This window comes from Eucalyptus grandis, chromosome 8 (genome assembly GCF_016545825.1).
Source record: "Eucalyptus grandis isolate ANBG69807.140 chromosome 8, ASM1654582v1, whole genome shotgun sequence".
Lineage (NCBI taxonomy): Eukaryota > Viridiplantae > Streptophyta > Magnoliopsida > Myrtales > Myrtaceae > Eucalyptus > Eucalyptus grandis.
In genome coordinates, this window is record NC_052619.1 from 31,927,240 (window position 1) to 31,949,651 (window position 22,412).

Here is a 22,412-nt window from a genome sequence, read left to right on the forward strand (position 1 = left end):
GTAGATCTCGTATCCTCTAGGACTAGACGGAATGGTCAGCATAGGTGTGGTAATCAGCCTCCACTTAAGCTCTTGGAAACTATGCTCAGATTTGTCTGTCTACACAAACTTCTCTTCCTTCTTCTATAATCTTGTCAACGACGACGCTAAAGCTGAAAACCCTTCCACCAATCGTCTGTAATACCCCGCTAAACCCAGAAAACTTCTTATCTCTGTCACTGTAGTCAATCTTGGCCAACTATTCACTGCTTCTATCTTGGACGGGATCCATGGAGATTCCTTCTCCTGAAATCACATGACCTAGAAACACCATACAAGTTAACCAAAACTCGCATTTGTTAAGCTTAGCGTAAAATTCAAGAGTCCTCAAGATCTGAAGTATCATCCTCTAGTGTCTCTCATGCTCTTTAGCACTCTTTGAACACACCAGAATAGTGTTAATGAACCCGATCACAAACTGATCCAAGTACTTAATGAACACTCTGTTCATCAGATCCATACAATTAGCTGGATTGTTCGTCAAATCGAATGATAATACAATAAACTCACAATTACCATATCAAGTGCGAAATGTCAGCTTCGGTGTATCTTTCTTCCTGATTCTCGACTAATGATACCATGTCCTCAAGTCAATCTTGGAGAATATCAATGCACAAACACAACAACCCATCTTTCTTCTTCACGAACAGAAATGGCGCTCCCCAAGGTGATCCACTAGAACATATGAATCATTTATCTAACAATTCCTGCATCAACACTTTCAGTTCTTTCAACTTAAATAACGCCATCCGATAAGGAGCCTTAAGGATGGGCTCTGATTTGATTGCTAATTCAATCACGAACTTTATTTCCCTTTCTAACAGCAGACCTAGCAGTTCTTTAGTGACGAATAACAAGGATTGAAGGTCCTTTCTGATTTTCAGTAATTCAAAACTTTCGTACGCTAACTAAACAAACTGAATTATATCACTACCACAATTCGTAACAACAGAAAACTCCTCGAGCCAAACCTTTTATAAATGACTTCCAAGTCATATATAAGAAAACCCTTCTAACACAACCATAGTCAGAAATTCATCTTCCTATTACTTTATTACCATAACGAAAACTCCACAACCTTCATTCAAAATCATGTTGTGCTACTCTAATAAAAACATCTCAAAAACATTATTCCCTTGATCAATGCATGGTTGATCCATTCATGCTCTTCTAGCCATCTTAGTGGCATCCTGTCGGCGGTAGCAATGCTCAAGTCCTCTTGGACTTACACGGACAGTTCCTAGCTCAATGGCCATGCTGGCCACATTCAAAGCATGCTCCCGTTGTACTTGGTCACCGAGCTGACTCACACTTCTTTTCTCAAACTTGGCACACAATTAGTGAGTCCCTTGCCTACTGTCAGGTGACAGCATGCGTTCTTTCTTATATTGAAGGCCTGTTCTAAAACCCCCACAATGCGTTCTATGGCGCACTCCTTTCGATCTACCCCATCGGCCTTCTAAGACCGTTTCTAGCCAAGTAACTTTGATGGTCACACACAAAACAAGCACCAGTCTTACCAAGACATGGGGCTAATCCATGTCGGCTTCCGTCAGCACGACGCACTCTATTCTGATCCATTGCTGACCTGACCATCCCACATTTCCAATTGGACGGAAATGGGATACTTTTCTCCAATCATCAACTCCTTCCCAAACTAGTTTCCATCTTTACTGAATATGAACCTCGACTCAAATGCAACAACTTGCTCCCAGATCACAACTCTAGCTTGGGCCTCAACAAGCGCAGCAACAACAATAGTTACAACATTGGCGACGGTAAATACATCTGCAACAACGGCGGCTTGGTCCTTAGTTTACTGGCTCAACAAGCTCCTAAAGAACACTAGCGCCGAAACGATCCCATCGAACCTAGGATCACTCGGTGCTACTACACTAGTACCGACCTGAAGCGGTACTCTTACACTCACGCTGGTCTAAGCCGGCGTTTCACCACGGCCACCTCGGGTAATGATCTTTGTCAGCATACCACCCCGAGTAATTGGTTTAAAGGTTCTCTCTAGGAGTCCTTTGCTCCTGATCACTCATCTACAAGATCTTTATAGAAACTTGTTTCCTAATTCTAATCCCAGATTAGAATTTGAGTGATCCTCACCAAACAATTTACCAAACAACTATCAGCCACATGCACCAACGTGAAATAAAAGCCATTCATACTAATTATCCCATAAACAATCGCCCTGAACCTCGAGCACGCGCACATCTCATTGCGGTCGATAGAAATGTGACTTCCCAGGACACGTCACCAACCCATTCATTTTTATTGCACATGCGGAAGCGAAACAAATCCCCTAACAACATTTAACTTAGGATAGAAAAGCAGGCAATCAATCACAACCAAACAAGCTTTCTTATAAACACATTGGTTTATATACAACACCGGATTATCTACAAAATAGACAGGCTCAACAAAAAGGGAACTATCCTATGACCAACTAGTCAGACACGTTCGCCAATTCTTCGGTCTCCACCTCTACAAATGTCCATGGCTTCAAGTCCTCCACGATCGCCATTTAAGGACCTGAAAATGTTAAGTCCATGGCGGGGTGAGACAATGTCTCAGCGAGTCCTACCCTCTAAGACCCGATTAGGAAGAAAATACGCCTCAGGGTGCTCTAGCCACACAAATAGGATAAAGGACTTACCTCACCTTTGATTCTTCTTGCAAGTTAGTACATTTCAAATATCAATCAATCCAATCACTCAAATACTTCATTCAGATTGAAGTTATCAATTAATTGACTAAGTCGATTACATGTCATCAAAACCACTCTCCAATCATCTCAAGCGTTCCAATTCCAATTTCACTCTTGGCTCAACGAGCCAAACTTAATGAATCCTCCACTACAAACCACGGTCCAAAGGATACGACCTATCTTTAGGTGGTAAATTACGGCCCAATGGGCGTGACCTTTAATAGGTGGCGAATTACGGCCTTATCAGGAATGACCTTTGTCAAGTGGCAATTTATGGCCCAACGGGTATGACCTTTATTAGGTGGCAAATTTATGGCCCAACGGGCACGACCTTTATCAGGTGGCAAATTTACGGCCCAACGGGCGTGACCTTTATCGGGTGGCAAATTTACGGCCCCATTGGGCACGACTGATTCCCAATTCGGTGGTATATCACGGCCCAATGGGGCACAGCCAAGCTTCGATGATTTTTTAGATCTATTCACAACCTTTCACAATCAAATTCCAATTGAATACTAAAATTAAATAGATTTGGGATGAATCCCCACATAAACATCCATTCATTCAATCCAATCAATCAATCGATTCAAACTAGTCATACAAACCAATTACAGTGCCAAAAGCCGACACCGGGTATTTTCAAGTTAAATACCAAAACTTCATCAATATCACTCAATTCCAACTTTTGGAATAATTAACCATAACCATCATTCTACTCAATTTCTCAATTAAACATACAATTAGCACAAACCGATCGCACTGCTACAATCAACGCGAAATTCTAACGACCAGCCATCTCGGCAAAATTTTCCAAAGTATTAAATAATTAAATTTAATTCCGAAAATTAAATAATTAAATATTACATTATAATAATATAATTTAATAAAATAATATTTAAAAATTCGAAATAATTAATTAATCAAAAAGATTAATTATGGCTTAAACTAGATTACACTAATTTAAACATACAATTAGCCCTAATTAAACATACATTAAACTAATCATACAACTAATCTAATTTACATTAAAATAATCTAATTTAACCACATAAATCTAATTAGACTAATCTAAACACCCCTTAAGCATAATTAACTCACTAAGTAAGGATTAGAGGATAAACTCACTAAATTAACTAGCTGAATGGCTCAAAACGATGAGAACGACGCGAGGGTCGATAGTCTCCAAGGCGGGCCTAGCTTCCGGGGTCAGGAAGCTGGCTAAAACGGGCCAAAACTCCAATGCGATACCCATCTTTTTCCTCTCTATTTGCTGTTGGTTGAGGCCGGGAAAGGGCGGATCTGGTGCTGGTTTGGGTCGGGAATGGGCGGAGGAGTTGAACTAGACCTAGGCGGGGCTTCACAGTGGCCAGAGGTGGGCTGGACGGCTCTGGCTAGCTTCCCCAGATTTGGAATTGCTGCTAGAATAGAGGAGCTGGCGAGATGGAGGCGGAGATGGGTAGGGCAGCTTGCGCGAGGAGAGGCGGCAAAAGGTGGTCCATCGCGACGGCAAGGGAGTGCACGGTGTGGGGGGCTGATTTGGCTTCTCCTTTGCGGTTTCTAGTTTTGCAGTTTCTGGTTTTGCAAAGACACAACTTGCAAGAAGAAAGGGGCTGGTCGACCGACAGTAAGAGAGAAGAGAGGAAGGCGGAGGGCGTGCGACTAGGGCGAAGCAGCGACGGCGTGTGGCGTGAGGCGACGACGACTCTGGCTGCGGCTGCGATGGCCGCTAGTTCCATTTTAAGGCTTCTTCGGTTGCTGGGTTTTGAAGCAGCATGGAGAGATGGAGGAGAGAAGGTCGGCGAGAGAGAGGAAGGAGAGATGGAGGAGAGAAGGTCGACGAGAGAGAGGAAGGAGAGAGGGAGGAGAGAGAAGAAGGGGACCACTTTTTTTTTCTCTTTCTCTTTCTTTAATCCAACAAAAATGGCCCACCATGACATTGCTTGATGATGTCATACTCCACTATCTCCAATCTCCCACAACTTTAGTCCAATGGTTGCAATTTCATTTTCTGCCATAGCATGAAATCTTGTACACTTAATTCAATCAATTCTCAATCAATTCCATCCAATTGAAGCTCAATTAAATTAACCCATGTGTCCTCAACCTTCTTATGACCTTTCCCCATCAAATGATCCAACTTGCTTCCTTAAGATTTGATTAAAAACGGCCCTCTGAGAATCTCGAACAAAAACGGCCTTACTTTGCTTTTCCGCCAAAAATCTCGGTTTGTAGAAAAATCTTCTGAGGATGAATTGACGTTCCTAAAATGAATTATGACTTAACAGAACTTTCAATTTCTGTAATCGGTTCAATTTCACGGTTAATTTCAATCTAGCACGACTTTAGCGCGTTCTAATATACCGAGGTAGCTTTTAGGAATTTTCAGTGCAATTGACCTGTGGTTGATTATTTTCAAGCCACAAAGTGCATCTTCGACACATTGGCAACTCTTAGTTGTCGTGGAAATTTCAAGGTTTCAAATACGGACGCAGGGTACCAAAATGACAGAAAAATCGGTCTAGTGCCGATCAACAAGATTTATGCAATCAGATGGAATCACCCACACTTAATCACATGCCTTTGTCGAGTCAACCTATCTCTGGTCTCTAATTGATATGTGCCGTAATGACCCTTGTAGATTAGCACAGTCGAGCAATCGGTTCCTGGTCGAATTCTCAAGTCTATTGCGTTTAGATTCCTTAACGGCTTCATTTGATAGACTAGTTATCTCGTGAGTGGCCAACTCAAAGAAGAGAGCTATAAGTGCAAAGATGAAATGCCCAACTTATTTAATTGAAACTAGAATTGAAAAATCAAGATATCACATCAAGAGTGGGACCAAATGACTAGATAGAGCCGCCCTACCCAAGAAGTGAAAAAATAGATTTAAAAGTATCAAGCTGTAGTTACTACTTTCTATATTGGTCTCAATGTCATAAAATTAATGCGTTAAATACAAGCATGTTTTATATATTTCCAACAGTCTAATCTCCAAGATTTTAATATACACAGACATACTACCCCGAATCAAAAGCTCCTCAAAGCAAAACAAATTTCACACAACTTGTTGAGGGAGAAATTGTTTAACTCATATTGTACAATTGCTAATTCATTCATAGACTTACTAATTTTGCCATTTTAGTCCTAAACTTTTGTGCAAAACTTCAATGTCGTCCGCTTGGTCAATTTCCACAAAAAATACCTGACATGACAATTTTAATTATCGTCGACCACCCTACATAGTACATTGCTACATCAGTGGTTTCCAACAAAAATTGGTCAAAAGGATTATATCAAAAAATTTCATAAAAATTTAAGATTAAATTGGCAAATTAAATGTCATTTGTTAGAGATGATCAGTTCCAAGGTATATAGTTCTCACCCTTGAATAAAAAACATGCCCACTAAAGACTACTTCCAAAATATTGGAATCGGGAACCGTTCATTAGTTCCATGGACCCACCCAAGAACTAGATCAGGCGGTTTGGTTCCTGAGTGGGTTTATGGAACCAGTGAAAATATCCCCACTTCAAAAGAGGCATGAGACTTGAAAGTGAGTGATGAGGTCGGAGGCTGAAAGCGGTTGAGAGCGAGAGTGACAGAGGGAACAATGACACTAAAGGCGATGTAGAGCAAGAGTGAGAGAAGGATCGGAAAAGGTCGGAGCCTACTAAGAGCAAGAGGGTGAGAGGGAGGTGAGACAAGAGATGAAGAGAAAGGAAGAGGAAACAAGGATTTTGATTTGAAAAGTTAAACCTTAAAAATTAACAAAAATTATATATATATATATATATATATATATATATGTACCAATCTGGTCTAGGTCGGTGATTCCATACTTAAAACCGAGATCTAGATTGATACTCATCAATTTCGGTGAATTGGAATCGGGGGTTGGACCTATCCCATGGGAACTGTCCATTTTGGGCTAGTCAAATCCAGTATTGGTTAGTTCCCGATTCTTTTGCACACCTCTAATCCGTATAATAAATTTAGCATTGATCCAGTAGTTTTCCTATGCACCGATTTGACAACTGACATGCATGACAACAAACTGGATATCACAATATATGATTCTTGATATCTTGTATTCAACATAATGAGCTCGCTGCCACATCAAATCATTATGTAATGCAAGAAACAAATTTTACAAGTCCAATCCAAATATGCAATCAAGAGTCATGCATGAACATGTTCTTTCGAAAAATGTCAAGTCCAATGATCCACATTGAAATTTTGTTTCAATTATTTTTTTTTTCTGTCGAAATAAAAAACTTCATTTCATCAATCCTCACCTAGAAAACATAGTTGGTGGGTTTTAGAACAAAGTACCAAAAGAATGTGGGGTTTGTATAACAAATTTAGAAGAAGGGCACGACGACGATGGGCCTTGGCAGCCTAGTTGGATAAATGGTTTAATTCACCAGTGCAATGGGCCAAGTGGACAATAGTCAAACTGGGCTAGAGGCACTTGACAGTCCACAACCAAAGCTTCGATCTCCGAAGGAATCTGGTCTTCGCCCGAAGTATACTTGCCCAGAGAAAGGCGTTTAGGTTTCATTTGGGAAGAATTTAAAAGTGAGAAGTGAGGACTTTGGCTTAATTATATAGGAGGCCTTTCATTTCCAACTTTGACGACACTTAGCAAACGAAACTAGCAAAGAAAGGATAAAAACAGGACATAAGTTCTGAAAAAAAAAATGTAATAGGTGAAACTTGTTGTCATTTTTTTACAGAAGCATATGGAAATGAGATCGACACTAATCTCCTTTTGCCATTACCCTTAGATTCCACACCCATTACAAAATTTTTGGATTTAAATATAACTCTTCCACACCACCTAAGATCTGAAGGTTCGAGTTTGATGAGTCAATCACTTGCTAAGAAGTTAGTAGCCAAAAAGTTTTTCCATGTGAGGTATTTTGCAATAGGTAATGTGAGCTATTTAAGGGTTCAAGTCTCTAGCTGGTTCGTTGGAGTCACTTCTTTCTAGATCACTAGCCGGATTTCCATGGATTACTTACCATGGGCCTCTCACTTCGAGACATTTCAATATCACATAACCAAGGCATACAAGGTACATAGCATAGGCATCTCACTTTGAGGTATCTCGGTATTACATAACTGAGACATAAATGATCACATAGCATGGGCATCCCACTCCCTAGGGCATCATCTGTATCACTCAGTATCACACAGCTGATACATCTATGATCACACAATATGGGCATCCGACTCCCTAGGGCATCATCGGTATCACATAGCCGATTAAAATCTCTTAATTTAGTTCATTTCATACAGTTCACAATTCCACATCTTGAATTAGTTACAGCACACCAATGTGCTAAGCTTTCAAGGACTTCCTAATCATGCCGGAAGCAAATTCTGATGCAATGGCCACGTCACTCACATATCACGCTTTATGGAGAGAAGTCCATTCAACGTAGTTAAACCCCTTACTCAACTACTATTTGAGATTACCATCTTCATGTAGACACAATGGATTCTCCATCAACAAGCCAAAACAAATCAGATTCGCACCTTAATTGAATTGGTCCTGCTACCCCAGTGAATGGGCTCTAAAAAATTCTAAATTTTTTATATATCATAGAGAAGAACTAGACTAACATTTTTTAAGAAGGATTCGAAGTCTACAATGAGTTGCACCGCGAGCGGTAGATCAACAAAGTAGAGTTAACTCTAGCTTGCTAAAGCAGAGAGTAGAATTCTTAAGTTCTAGTTATTTTGAGTAGTCAAACCTTTTCTAAGCATCCTGAAACTTCCATATGTTAGAGATAAGGCCATCCTTAACAACTTCAATGAAGAGGTCGTGTTTAGATTCGAACTAAGGGATTTTATAAAAACACTAAAGGATAGATGTATCAGTTAATAATACATACTCATCTTTAGAATACTTGGTGGAAGGTCGTCGGTCTCTAACGGATCTCCATACTTAAACATCCAGTGGACATCTAATTAAGCCTCTGGTTCAAGAATTTTATTATCTATTTCAACATGTTTAGGAACATATGCATTATTTGGAACACTGACTTCCTACTGCTCTTCATCAACCTATGTAAGAATATTTGTAAAAGGAACTGGATTCAAATCAACCAAATTATCACTAACTTGTGTGCTGAAATCATCTCCGCTTTCTCAATATCCTTTATTGTTTGATCTTCCATAAACACAACATCTCTACTTCTTACTATTTTCTTTTCAACCGGATCATAAAATTTGTAGACAATCATATTCTATCCATAACCAATAAGTATGCACTGTTGTGTTTTCACATCAAGTTTAGACCTCTCATCTCTAAGAATATGCACAAATGCTTTGCATCCAAAGACATACAAATAATCATAAGAAACATCTTGCCTATCCAAACTCTATTAGGAACATCAAACTCTAAAGGAATGCATGGAGTAAAATTTAATACATGCACAACTGCATTTAAAGCCTCACCCCAAAAGGATCCAGGTAGCTTTGACTATAAAAGTAAGCATCTTACCCTTTCAACTAGTGTTATGTTCATTCTCTCAGCTAAGCCATTTAACTAAGGCGTCTTGAGAGGTGTCTTTTGATGTCGAATACCTTATTGTCTGCAATATTCATCAAAATGTCCAATATACTATCCCCCGTTATCAGTTCTGATGCATTTCAATTTCTTTCTAGTCTGTCTCTCAACTGAAGCCTAAAATTGCTTAAAAAGTATCTAATACTTTATCTTTAGTTTTCAAGGTATGAATCCAAATTTTCCTTAAAAAATCATCTATGAAGGTAACAAAATAAAGAGAGCCACCAAGTGATTTTGTTTTCATAGGACCGCAAATATCATAATGCACTAAATCTAGTATACCTGACTTTCTTGAAGGATGGGAGCTTTTAAATGCAACTCTGTTCTATTTTCCTGCTAAACAGTGAGCACACTTCTTTAGTGCCGAACTTTTCAATCTTGAAAGGAACTTCTTCTTAGCTAATAGTTGACAAACCCTTCTCACTAATGTAACTGAACCTCTTATGCCATAACTCAATTGCATCTTCGCTATCTACTGCATTAATTGTGTCTGTGGACAACTTCGCCTACATAATGTACAACGAAAAATATTTTTCACCTCTAGCCACAATAGGAGAACCTTTGATGAGCTTCCATTGACCATTACTGAATGTGCTGCAATACCCCTCATCATCCAACTTGCCTGTAGAAATCAAATTCAAGCATATATCAGGTATATGTTTAACATTATTCAATACTAACCTTGTGCCATTGCTAGTTTCTAGGCACACATCACTAATGCCTATAACTTGAGCTAGCCTATTGTTTCCCATCTTCACAAATCCGAAGTCACCTGACCTGTATGTTGTAAAGAAATCCCTACAAGACATAGCATGAACGGATGCACCACTATCAATTACCCAACTAGTCTCATGAGATACAAAATCACCACATCACCATAAAAAATAGTGAGAAAGTCTTCTTCAAGTGCTTCAAGACAATTGTCATCACTGTCATTATCACTTTTATTCTCTTTACCTTTCTCCTTTTGTTTCTCCTTTTTTAACTAGCGATAAAACCTCTAAATATGTCCCTTCTAATGACAATAATGGCACTCAACATTAACAAATTTATTATACTTACCTCTGTTTTTATCTCGACTTTTATCTCTATTTCTTGGATCTCGAGACTCATTTCTTCCAATTTTCTCAACAACCAAGGCATCAGAATGTGAAGAGGATGATCCTTGTGTCTTCCTTCTCATCTTTTCATTCAAAATACTACTCTTAGCCAAATCCATGGTAATCATACAATTTTGGGTAGAATTAGATAAAGATGTTCGGAACGTCTCCCATGGGTTCGGCAAAGTACCAAGCAACCATAGTGCTTGTATCTCATCATCAAACTTGATTCCCATCGCAATCAACTGATTTATAATTCCTTGAAAAAAATTTAAATGATTAGTCAAATGAGTACCATCTTGATATCTCAATGTCATCATCTGTTTTATCAAAAATAACTTATTATTCTCATTCTTTCGAGCATATAATTGTTCGAGCTTATCCCATAAACTGCATGCATGTGTTTCCTCAATAATATGATTCAAAACATTATCATCCACCCACTGCCTAATATAACCACACACTTGACGATGAAATATAGACCATTTAGCATTAGTTTTATTCTTTGGTTTCTCCTTGGCAAATATGGGCAAATAAAAATCTTTCACACAAAAGATCTTCCATCTTTCATTTCCAAATATGATAATTTGAACCATTTAGTATAACTATTCTACTCATATTTGTTTCCATTATTTAACACAAGGTAGAAAAATCAAGCAATAACTAGATGCTCTGATACCACTCTGATGGGAGAACAGTAACAATTCGAACAATATCGAATCAACACAGCAGAATAAAATAATCTCCCATCTTGTGTAAACCTAATAAGAATCAATATAGTAGAGTAAAATAAATACCAAGCACGTGAACACAAGGTGATTTTTTACGTGGAAAACCTCCTCAATGTGAGAAGATCAAAAACCACGGGACCGGAGTCCACTCGAAATTCTTCACTATCAACAAAATTGGGTAAACAATGTTCTTCTCTAGCAAATACTAGAGGTACAAAGCAATAAACACCTCAAAAACATAATTGTTGGCAGTATACATGAATTTCACAAGAGATCAATGATAAATCTAATGAAAAACTTAGGTTTTGATCAATCCACAAAAAACCTAATTTATGGAGTTTCAAACGAAATCAAACCGTTCAGATTTGAGAAAATTTATCACGAACATGCTGACAAAATTTCAGTTCAATCGGACTATAAATCGACCTCCGATGCCAACTTGATGTAAATTAGATATTGTCCTAACCCCCAAATTTTTTGCTTTCTCTTTTTCTCTTGTGGCTACCACTTTATATAGATAGTGAGAAATCATATTTCTCCATATAACTTATCATATGGGCTCAAGCCCCATTTTGAGCATGCAAGTCATTGGGTTTCTTCCACATAGGAGTAAACCCAACTAACAACAAGTACTCTCTTAAGCTAGTCATCCTTTCTTAGAAAAATCCAGAAATAATTCATGTTATAGTTACGGATGTTGGGAGTAGCTTCCAAGAAGGAGACACCATCAAATTCGAACCATCTTGGAGTCGCCAAAATTTAGAAACAGAAGGGGTCAGGTAGAGGCTGGCTCTAGAAGAGATCCCACACATCAAAACACTTGCAATGCTTCCTCAAATCATGATCACAGCTCAATAACACAGTCAAATTAAAAGTCCTAGGCCTCATGCAATGTCCACTTCTCACATCAGTGGTCTGAACACTTACAACAACCAAAACATAGACACCACTTCGCGTGCAAGGATACTGAGCTTCCAAAGTAACATGCAACCCTTTTTCCTAAACATGCATGGCCCTATACTTAGTAAGACAGCATACACAGCTTTTCAGTTGAGCCTTTACGCCTGTCCTAGCCATAGATCGAACATGCAACTCAGGAATGACGATCCACAGCCAAGGAAAGGCGAAACCATTCCAAGACAGAATCCAAGCGACGACTAGCCACTTCACCGAGCAACAAGGGGATTATTCTAGCCTAGTACCCAACAATTTCCCTTATCTGGTGGCTATTCGACCCTCCTCGCTCCTTCTTCTTGCTGGTTCTTCGAGGATTTGAGCTCCTAAGGCTTGAAACCGATAGAGAGAATGCAGAGAAATAGGAAGGGGCGTTCAGCGGAGCCGAAGGATAAGTGAGGGAGAAATGAAAGAGGAAAGAGTTGCTTGAGTGTTTAAGTCTAGATTTTCATGAGTCTCAAGGCAACTAATGATTGCATTTTGCAATCCCTAGGCTCGGTTTCGGCATCTGAGGTGGGCAGAAATGACAAGGAAAAGAAGGGGCTTCCTCTTGCATGAAGCTTCCTACCATGCACACGCACACTTGTCCAAAGATGAGTGTTTTAAGAGATCACTAGGGGTTAATTTGATTTTTCTTGCACTTCAATCATTAATCCCTACAAAATGCTTGCTTTGTCCATTTCGCCCCTACACTAATCAGCCACCATAAGAAATAATGGTAGCAGAGATGGAAATTTAGTTTCATAGGGTTAAACAGGTAACATCAATTTACCATTTATAAAATATGCGCTGCAAATTTCCTCTATTTTCCTAAAGTCTTGAGGTCATTAATCGTCCTTCACGTCACATGAAATAGCATTGCGAAAATGAATCCCGAATCTTCAAGACAAATCAAGGCCATACGAGACCTAAATTAGATACGTGTAAAATAAATCCGAAGCCTAAACCGACGAGCCAGAACATCTTCACTTAATCCTGGGCCTTACGCATGCACATGGCCCACGGGCCCAATTCACGGCCCACACACATCATGTCGGTGCCCAGATCTTCAGCCCACCAAGCCTACACTCACGGTTCAGCATACGGCCCAACGGGCCCACTGCTTGGCCCAACTTCCTGTCCTCCGAGCCCCTATCCGTCCATTTGTAATTCTAGAATCCGAGAAATTTGGGGCGTCACATTATTCAATGAGGATTTGCGTTTGATTAACTGCGAAGTTTCGCGCAGAAGACCGTTTCATAGAGCAAGTTGAACTTCATGGACGGTGATTCAATAGTCTAATAACAAACTTTCAGGAAAAGGCAAAAGTCTTCTTGTTTTTTTTTTTTTTTTTTTTTTTTTTTTGCGTGGTCTGAACGACAAGAAAGCTAGTCCAAAATTTTAGGAGAATGGAATAAAAATATTCCAATCGAATTATAATGTTGATGAAGTCCAAGCAATGACTGGCGTGTTAGAAGAATGTGGAAAGCGACATGTTAGTGGGAACAGCATTTATTTATTTTTTTAAGGAATAAATTATTCGTCCTCTGATTATCTTTTAGTTTATGCTGAGCTGTGACCGTGGCTAAATGTCGGTATATCTCCCGACAAGTGCTCTAAAGAAATCTATTAAGAAAGAAAGTTATTCAACCGGACTGGAAAAAAGAAGGAGAAGGAAGAGGAGGAGGATAAGAAGCAGGTCTACATATTGCAACTCTCTCATCCAATAAAAAGTTTGATGTCGACTCTATTATATAGATGATAGATTTATGACTTGTGGCATAACTTTTTGAATACAAACACATAGATAACTTTGAAAATATCAATGAGTTATCAAATTCTTATGCTAGATAACTTTTTGTATTTAAAGTTTAGGCCGTAAAAAAGGCAATTCTTTTTGTAGAATATATGCTATAATATATAGCTCTCTCTTTCCTCCACCTGGTAATGTTCTTTTGTGCCCTCGACAATTGTTTTCTCTGTTTTGAGCACGCGGGGGTTCTTCCAATAAGATATTCCAACTCGAGGTGGACGCTTGAAATCGGATAGCGCCTACCTTATTGATTTGGTGGGATCTACCCGTTTTTTACATTAACATCTTCAATTTCCTTGACTTAAATTAGATGAAGCTTCCATGAAATGGACATGCTATAATGACGTAGTGACGAAACACAAAACACCAATAGAGCTCTCGAGCCAAATAAATAAATAAATGAAAAGAATGGAAACTTCTGAATATAATGTTGTTTTATAGAGTTGGATGAAGATATCCCCAAATAGAAAATTCCATGTCATGTGGAGCAACTAATTTATCATAATTAGATCACATGCTCAAGTGTTTTAGTAAACTTAGATCCAATTGGATATGTCGAATACTTTTTTTCCTACAAAATTTGAAACTAAATTTTCCATGGGAGGAATCAGAGGAGTTGCTGTCTTGTACTATTACCATCATGAATGGACAAAATGTTGGATTTCGATTTCTTTTTTTTTATTACTTACGTGTAATATTATCAGTTTTGGACTGTGCGAATTGGCATGATATAAGATATGGGAAATATTACAGCCAGAGGCCTAAACTATTTTCATGGTTATGCCCCATGTACTTAGAATTCCTAAGCTTTCTTTCATCTATTTCAATCCTAAAACTTGCAAAATTCATGCATTCAATTCTTTAGTTTTAGGTGGATGGAACACTTAGATCACATTTTTTTAATTAATTTTTTCTTCTCTTTTTAGGTACATGGCATGGATGTGACGCCAAATGGACGTCAAAATGAAAAAAAGAAAAAGACCAAACATTAAAAAAAAAAAAAAATCAAAGAGAGAGAGAAACAATGATCGAGATGGGAGAAGGATAGCCTTGGGCAGTGGAGGGTGACTGTTGGTGAGCCTTGCTCGGGCCAGGGTAAGGGTTGACACACCACGACCAAGCCAAGGGAAGGGCCTTGCCACAAGTAGAGCAAGCAAGAGGCCTGCTTGCTCTCGCCTGCGCGGTGCTCGTGTCCCACTCACGAATATAGAGCAGCGGTGATTGACCCTCGCCCTCGCCCTCACCAGATTTTATTTGAATACTAACTTCACTAGACACCATCTTGAATTGGATATAAGTCCATCAATTGTTATATATGATATTTTTCATATGCAAGATAAGATATGAGAAATGTAGGTTTTAATACCAATTTTCCCGATCATTATCTTGCCGACCAAATCAATCTTTATATATTTGGAGTATATGTACAATTAGCATAATTATATTTAGCATGAAAAAGGGACAGGAAAGGCGATCCCCTAGGCCTTAACATAGGACTTTCACACTCGTAACGGAATATTTTATTTAAGCTATATAGAATTCCTCTAGTGTTCACCATTTAAATGGCGAGCTCATTATTACAATCTCACTACAGCATAAGTTAAGTAAATTACATTGACCCACGGTAGTTATTCAAATAATTATATTAATGGTGTACACGACACGTAACTTTGGAAGCCTATCAACATGGCATGCGAAAACTGTCCATGAAGGATCATGAGGACTTCACTGTGGAAATTGTTAACAAATTAATCCACTCATGAAAACGGTTTCACGCGACAAAATATTTAGTGATTTGTAAGTGTCACATCAATTGTTGACGTGGCATGCATTTTTCCACACTGAACCAATTACAAATTGACACGTAAGTATAGAGGTGGATTTAGATGAACAAAATAAAAAATCTCCATCCACCTCACTTTTCCTCCTCCATCTATGGCCGCCTTGAGACTACTCTGTGCCTCCCTCCGCCGTCACCACTGGAGGAGTTGCCAATGCCGCGTCTAAGGCAACCACTACGGAGCGTCCAACCCTCTCCATTGTGTTTGTGGTCGACGTTCCATCCCTTAAATTTGTTGCCGTCGATCACATCTGGAGTCAAGGGGATAGAGTTGCACATTTGAAGTAGATTACCGTCGCTCATAGCCATGGACGAGCCAATGTCGTTGGAGCTATGGTTGCAGATCTGGAAGTCCCGCCGTGGCCATGGCAAGCAAGCGATGTTCCTTCCCTTGACTTCACCGTCACTTTTTTTCTTCTCTCTTTTTCGTTTTCAAGTTGCATTGTCTGAAACAAGCGATAGGGGACTTCAAGAGTCGCCGTTCGATTTTAAGAGTCATGGCTCTAGAGCCGTTGTGCTCATGGCCGCGAGCAACGACGGCTTGTTCGGAGCCGAAGGTGGACGGCCAAATATCAAGAGCCAATTAGATAGACGCCTGAATGGGTCGCCGATGGCCATGGACGACCAAATATCAAGAGCCGGCAGCGCCGATGGCCATTGATGATGGCTAGGTTAGGGAAAAAAAAAATGGGTGGAGGAGGAAGGAGAGAAATTTTTATTTTTATTTTTTCTAATATAACTAAGGAAACACATGTCAATTAATTATTGGACATGAATGAAGACACACCTCAAATCAACCATTGATGTGACGATCACAAACCACTTAATATATTCTCATTTCACGAGTATCACAAATATCAGTCCGTCATGTTTTATCAATCTCATTTGCACCGAATATGGATTAGAATCAGCTGAATGTAGCTCTCCATATACCATAATAAGATGATACCACAATCCATGAAATTACTTTTATTACAACAGCTACAAACTGATGAATACAGAAATGATCCCACAATCCATGAAATTACTTTTATTACAACAGCTACAAACTGATGAATACAGAATACTTTCGAGAAGTGCACAAGAGATAAAAATAAAAAATAAAAATACTAAAAATCTAATCCAATTCGTCTCTCTGAGCAAGACCCATTTCCATTTGCAATTAGAATGCAAGGAGTGGCTTCATCCAATCCTACACAGCTTGTGTGTAGACTCTTGACGAGATCCTCAATATTCATGCAGAAGTCAACGTCCATCTGCAAGGAAAAAAAGTTTATGTTAATGGAAAACGAACGATGATGTATGTTTACTTTGTTTGTAAGTATGTGCTAGTTTTAATAACTAAACCAAAAGTACAAGCTTTTCTTGTTTGTAATTTTACCCTTAGAAAAAGAGGGGAGTGACCCAGGTACTTGAATTTACCTGAGCTACGATTGTCATTTCTAGTATGGAACTCCCAAACGATAATACACTGCTATTAAGAATAGATAGATTCAACTTCTTTATTTCTCTAAGTATCTCCGTCATGCATCCCTTTTGTTTCTCATAATGGATACGAAGAAGAACATGTTTGTCCAAGACCCTTGCTTCGATCTCAGGGAGTTGTTGCTCAAAGTGGTTAGAGTTCTCATCTAATGAGAATATATCATCGAACGCCGAGACCTGAGACTTCTTTACAATCACAACTGATTCCACAGTCCTGATTGCAACCTCTTCCTCGAGTTTCTTGACGCGTTCTTGAAGCTGCTTCATGTAGTCGATTGCATCACTGAGGATCGATGCTTTGTCCATCTGAAAAACACAACAGTACACAAGGAAGTTGATTTGAGTATACTGTCTAGTATCTACCCCCTTCAAATTTCAACTTTGATGAACTTGAAGGAAAACCAGTGTCCGATATTTGTTCATGACTCGGCAAAGGTAAACAAACCTTGCTCATCCTAACTTTAATTGTTTCCCATGGGAGTAAAAGGCCAGGTGATAAACCAGAAGATTCGCTCGGAGTGTGATATTCAAGTTTAAGGAATTGTAAGCAGGTCCCTAATGCACGTAGATATACATCATTTTAACTTTACCCCTTACTTTAAAAATGAGACCCCAAACTCACACCTCTTTCCAGTTGAATGAATTGTGATTGGATGAGATGATCTTATGCATGAAATGAAGTGCTGTGCTATTGACTATTTCGATAGCAATGGGGATAATTGTTTTGCTAATATGATTAGATCTCTTAAATAAGATTGTTGTGAACCAGACTTTAGGAAATTCACAACAATTCATAACAATCATGGACGGTAATGAATCGGGCAAACAATCTTCAAGATTTCCTAACGTGGGTGCATCAACATTTTGACAATTTGATATATACTCTAATGTAATGACGAAGATATATATTCTTAGTAATAAGGAATCTTTCCAAGGAAAAGTAAAATGTTTTTCAAGAAGATTTACCTTTTTAAGGCCAGGAATGATAGCAGAGAGAGCAATGAAGCTCTGGCTAAGCTTCTCACGCCGCTTCCTCTCAGCAATCAGGTGTTCTCGTGTATCAATAGGTGGTCTACTCATTGCGCCAATTCTCTTTGTCTCTGTTTGACAGTCTTGGATCTCATAAGCACCTTCACAAATTAATTACAAGGAAACTTTTGGTATTACCATCATGCAATATAATACCTCAGATCTTATTTAATTAACCCAAAATATGTAACAAATGTTCGAAGCAAGTACCGTAAATCTGCTGCGATTCAGTCGGGAAAGAATCCAAGCTTGCAAAAGATATCAACTGGGAACTAGATGACAGCGAGGACATCGCCGTTGTGGGGGCATTGTTTGTTTCGGGTGAGCAAGAGTTGCTCACTCTCTGAGTCTTTGGCATCTTCATTGGCCTCTCCATGATTGTCGGTGCAACTTTGACTGGCGGATCCATGAGACCTCGCGTTGTTTCCGGAACAAATAGTGAACAAGGGGAGTACGTTTCTGAAGAGAGAAATTTGAAGTCGAAATCTTCAAGAGGGAAATCGAAGGCGTTCATTATTTGATGATGTTGATACGCATGTTGTAGTGTTTCTTCTGTTACCTATGAAATCAAGTAAAAATAAAATCTTGAAAAATGCATCAAGTCAGACATAATAACATCTGGGGCTTAGGAGGAAAATCGAATGCTTACTATCTCAGGGAACAACTGGGATGATAAGATCTCCATTGAAGCACTCTCTGGGTTTCCTAAAAAGCGTGAGTTGTTTACCTTCGTTTGCTGTGGTAATGTTTACAACCCTAGACAGAATGCAAAAATTTCATCAGAAAAATAAGATTGATATATCATGCATGAAAGTCGAGGAATCACAATTCTACGTTACTATCAAAATTCACGGAAGCCCTCTTTTCGTGCCCCCTTTTTTTCCTTTTCCTTGTCGATGAACAACAAATTCATACACGTTTGAAGAAGCGGAGACCAGAGGGACATGAGAAGAAGCCTAAGTCAGAAACGTCACCTTGAGTGGAGGAATACTTGAGAACCTTGTCTTTTCGAAACGCGGTCTCTGCTCTCCTTTATTGTTGGAGAAATGCCTATATTTATGGAGGAACCAAGCGCGGTCGATCCTCTGCAAAGTGAAGCAAAGCTTTCGCACGTGCCAAACGTGTTTGCCCCCCTGCTCTCTCTCTCTCTCTCTCTCTCCTCTTCAATAATTGCCTATAATCCTTGGATCATAGACCGTATAGTAAGGAGCCCCGGCATGATTTATATATTCGGAGTAAATTCAAAATTTAATTGATTAAACCAGTCTTGCCCTAGTGTACATTTTATGTCTTTTGAACTTGTCTGGAATTCAAACTAAAGCAAAACAAATCGTTTGAAATTCAATTAGAAACTTGGTAAATATACAAGCATAGGGAAGCTCCAAAACACTAGAAATTTCTTTTTATGGATGGATTGAGTAATTTCCTCAAAAGTTAATTGAAATCTTCAATAAATGCTTGTATTTTGTCAATAATAGATTTAGTTAGGACTTGACATCATTATGCTGACAATAGGTTTAAAACTTGTGGTGTGACTTTTTCATTATGTATATTAATGAGTTTAACAATATCGACGAGTTATCCACTTTTTTATGTTAGATAATTATTTGCATTAAAAGTTGTGGAAAAAGCCATACCTTTTCTATAAAACATATTTTTCACCGAGAAATATAAATATATAATTTATAGTCCCCTCAGCAAGTTCTCTCTCTCTCTCTCTCTCTCTCTTTTCTCTCTTTTGTCTGATAAAAAAGAAACAAGTTCTGCGTTCTTTCAGGGGTCTTCCAATATCATGCTTCAACTGGAGGTGGATGCTTGAAATGAAAAAGCCAGCCGCCTACGTTTTTGATTGGGTGGGGTCTACCCTCTTTTAACAATCAAGAGGTTCATGTACCGTGACTTAAAGTAGACGAACCTCCACGAAATGGACGTTAGATAAGATGTAGTGATCATGAACGTGCACAAATAGAGCTTTTAAGTTAAAAAAATCAAGATAAAAGAAATGAAAACAATTGAAGCTTTTGGATGTATAGCTGTCTCTCACTTAGAACCAGTCAACTATTCAGAGCGTCATCTTAAAGTAGAAGAAGCTTCCATGAGATGAAAGTCCCATAGTCGTGAAACACGAACAATAATATAGCCATTGAGCTAAAAAATTAAAAAAAAAATAACTGAAAGGAATTTAAGGTCTTTGAAAATATAGTTGTCTTTAACTTAGAAACAATCAAATGGAAAACTGCTCAAGTTAAGCTCTATGAGGTGTAAGATGAAATACGTCTCAAATTGGGAATATCTTCTAATATATAGTAGTTAATTCATTTTAGTTAACTCATAATTCTTTTACTTGAATTTTTGGAATAAGTACATTGGAGGTCTCAAAATTTGTCATAAAAGTTAAATTGAGTTTTAAAACTTTCAAAAAGTATAATTAAATCATAAAACTAATTACAAAGTGTAATCAAGTCTAAAAACTTTCAAAATGTATAATCAAAATATAAAACTTATCAAAATGATCCAACTAAGTCATTATGTAGATCACATTTTTTAGAAAATTTAGGACTTGATTGTACTTCTTGACAAATTTCAAACTTGATTATACTTTTTGAAATTTCATTTTAGTAACAGATTTTCGGATTTAATTGTACTTTTTGAAAATTTTAGAATTTATTATACTTTTGTGACACCTAAGTTTTTTTTTTTTTTTAGTGAAATTAAATCCAACTAAATATATTAATAAATTCGAACATGAGTCCTAGTAATCTTCCCAGGTTAAGGTACACATACTTCCATAGCATGTTCCGACAAGGTCCAAATGTAGGGGACTTCAAATGAGGATTAGTTCCCCTTGAAGAAAAAAAAATTGAAACTAGATTTAGCCATTGGAGGAGTGAGAGGCATTTCTATCTTATCCTATTAACATCTTAATTTGCAAAATATTGAGTTGAAATTCCTTTTCTTATGACTTATTGTGTATCATTATTGCTTTGAATTGCTTCAATTTGCGTGGGATTTAATAAATAGAGTTAAATACAGCTGGAGTCCTACAATTTTCCATGATAGTGCAAATGTAATTGAGATTTAAATTTTAGTTTTATTTATCTATGTTCTTAAAATTGCAAGATCCATGTGATTTTTTTTTTTTTTTTGTAAGATCCATGTACTTAAGTCCTTCCATTTGTTTCATTACTTGTAAGTCAATGGGACATTTACATGGCTTATTATTATTATTATTATTGATTTTCCCTTTTCTTTTTAGATTCATGGGCTACGTGACATTAAGTGGACGTCACGTAAGAAATAGACAATATTTAAAAACAGACGAAAAAAAACTAGAAAGAGAGGTGATCTCACCAGTGCAATCATGTCAATCGACCACCATAGGGGTAATCGTGGTCGGTAGTGGTCACAAATATCGCTGGATGACTTTAGTGGTTACTTTTCATTGTTAGACTATGATTTTCTTTCTTTCTTTCTTTTAAGAATTTTTTTACTTAATAATTACTTTTTTTATTTAATTAGAACTCAACTTCACCGGACACTATCTTAGACTGGACATAACTTCATCCATTGTTTCATTTGATTTTTTTTTCTATAAAATATAAAATACAAGAAATGTGGGCTTTCTTTTTTAAATCACAACTCCACCAATCTTTTCCATATTGTCCTAACAACTGATGCAACCATAGTGCATCTATAGAGTATAGAATTGACATAATTCTTTTGGCTTGAAAAAGGAGTCGTAAAGGGTGACTAATCATGGCAACTCCTCTTCAGTTTTAACACAGAATTTTCATGCTTCACGGATTGTTTGATTTATGCTACATAGACTTCCTCCGGATTGCAAAGTCTAATTGATAAGCCCATCACCAAGTTATATAAATTATCTCAACCCATTGTAACATTAGTTCGACTTACAAATTTCAATAGTGCATAAATATACTAGACCCCTTCATCTTATTTGGGGAGTACTCCATTTCTAAGGCAAAAGTAGATGAAACATATATGAAACCTTTCAATATAATTATATAAATGGCATATCCAATGTGTAGGTTTTGAAGTTTATCAACATGACATGCTCAAAGTATCGATGGAGCATCATGAAGGGTTTGCTGTGTAAATTGGTTCACAAATTCAACCATTCCTATAAAA

General features: G+C 38.0%; 1 protein-coding gene across 1 annotated transcript; it reads right to left on the bottom strand.

Moving 5' to 3' along the window:
• Nucleotides 1–16,695: 16,695 nt before the first annotated feature.
• LOC104416930 (transcription factor bHLH19) lies at nt 16,696–19,344 on the bottom strand. Its single transcript, XM_010028263.3, has 6 exons — nt 19,238–19,344; nt 18,913–19,019; nt 18,474–18,822; nt 18,201–18,364; nt 17,172–17,540; nt 16,696–17,005 (listed from the first exon to the last, which is right to left on the bottom strand). The coding sequence occupies exons 2-6, from the start codon at nt 18,946–18,948 to the stop codon at nt 16,859–16,861; spliced, it is 1,065 nt and encodes a 354-aa protein (XP_010026565.3). The 5' UTR covers nt 18,949–19,019; nt 19,238–19,344; the 3' UTR covers nt 16,696–16,858.
• Between the last annotated feature and the right edge of the window lie 3,068 nt (nt 19,345–22,412).

What these genes read in the sequence shown, in the direction of transcription:
- LOC104416930 (XM_010028263.3), bottom strand. Translation starts at nt 18,948, where the DNA reads ATGGAGATCTTATCATCCCAGTTGTTCCCTGAGATA. An exon ending in TGAATCGCAGCAGATTTACG is followed by an intron (nt 18,365 to 18,473) that starts GTACTTGCTTCG and finishes TAATTTGTGAAG; the next exon opens with GTGCTTATGAGATCCAAGAC. An exon ending in AAATGACAATCGTAGCTCAG is followed by an intron (nt 17,006 to 17,171) that starts GTAAATTCAAGT and finishes TTTTCCTTGCAG; the next exon opens with ATGGACGTTGACTTCTGCAT.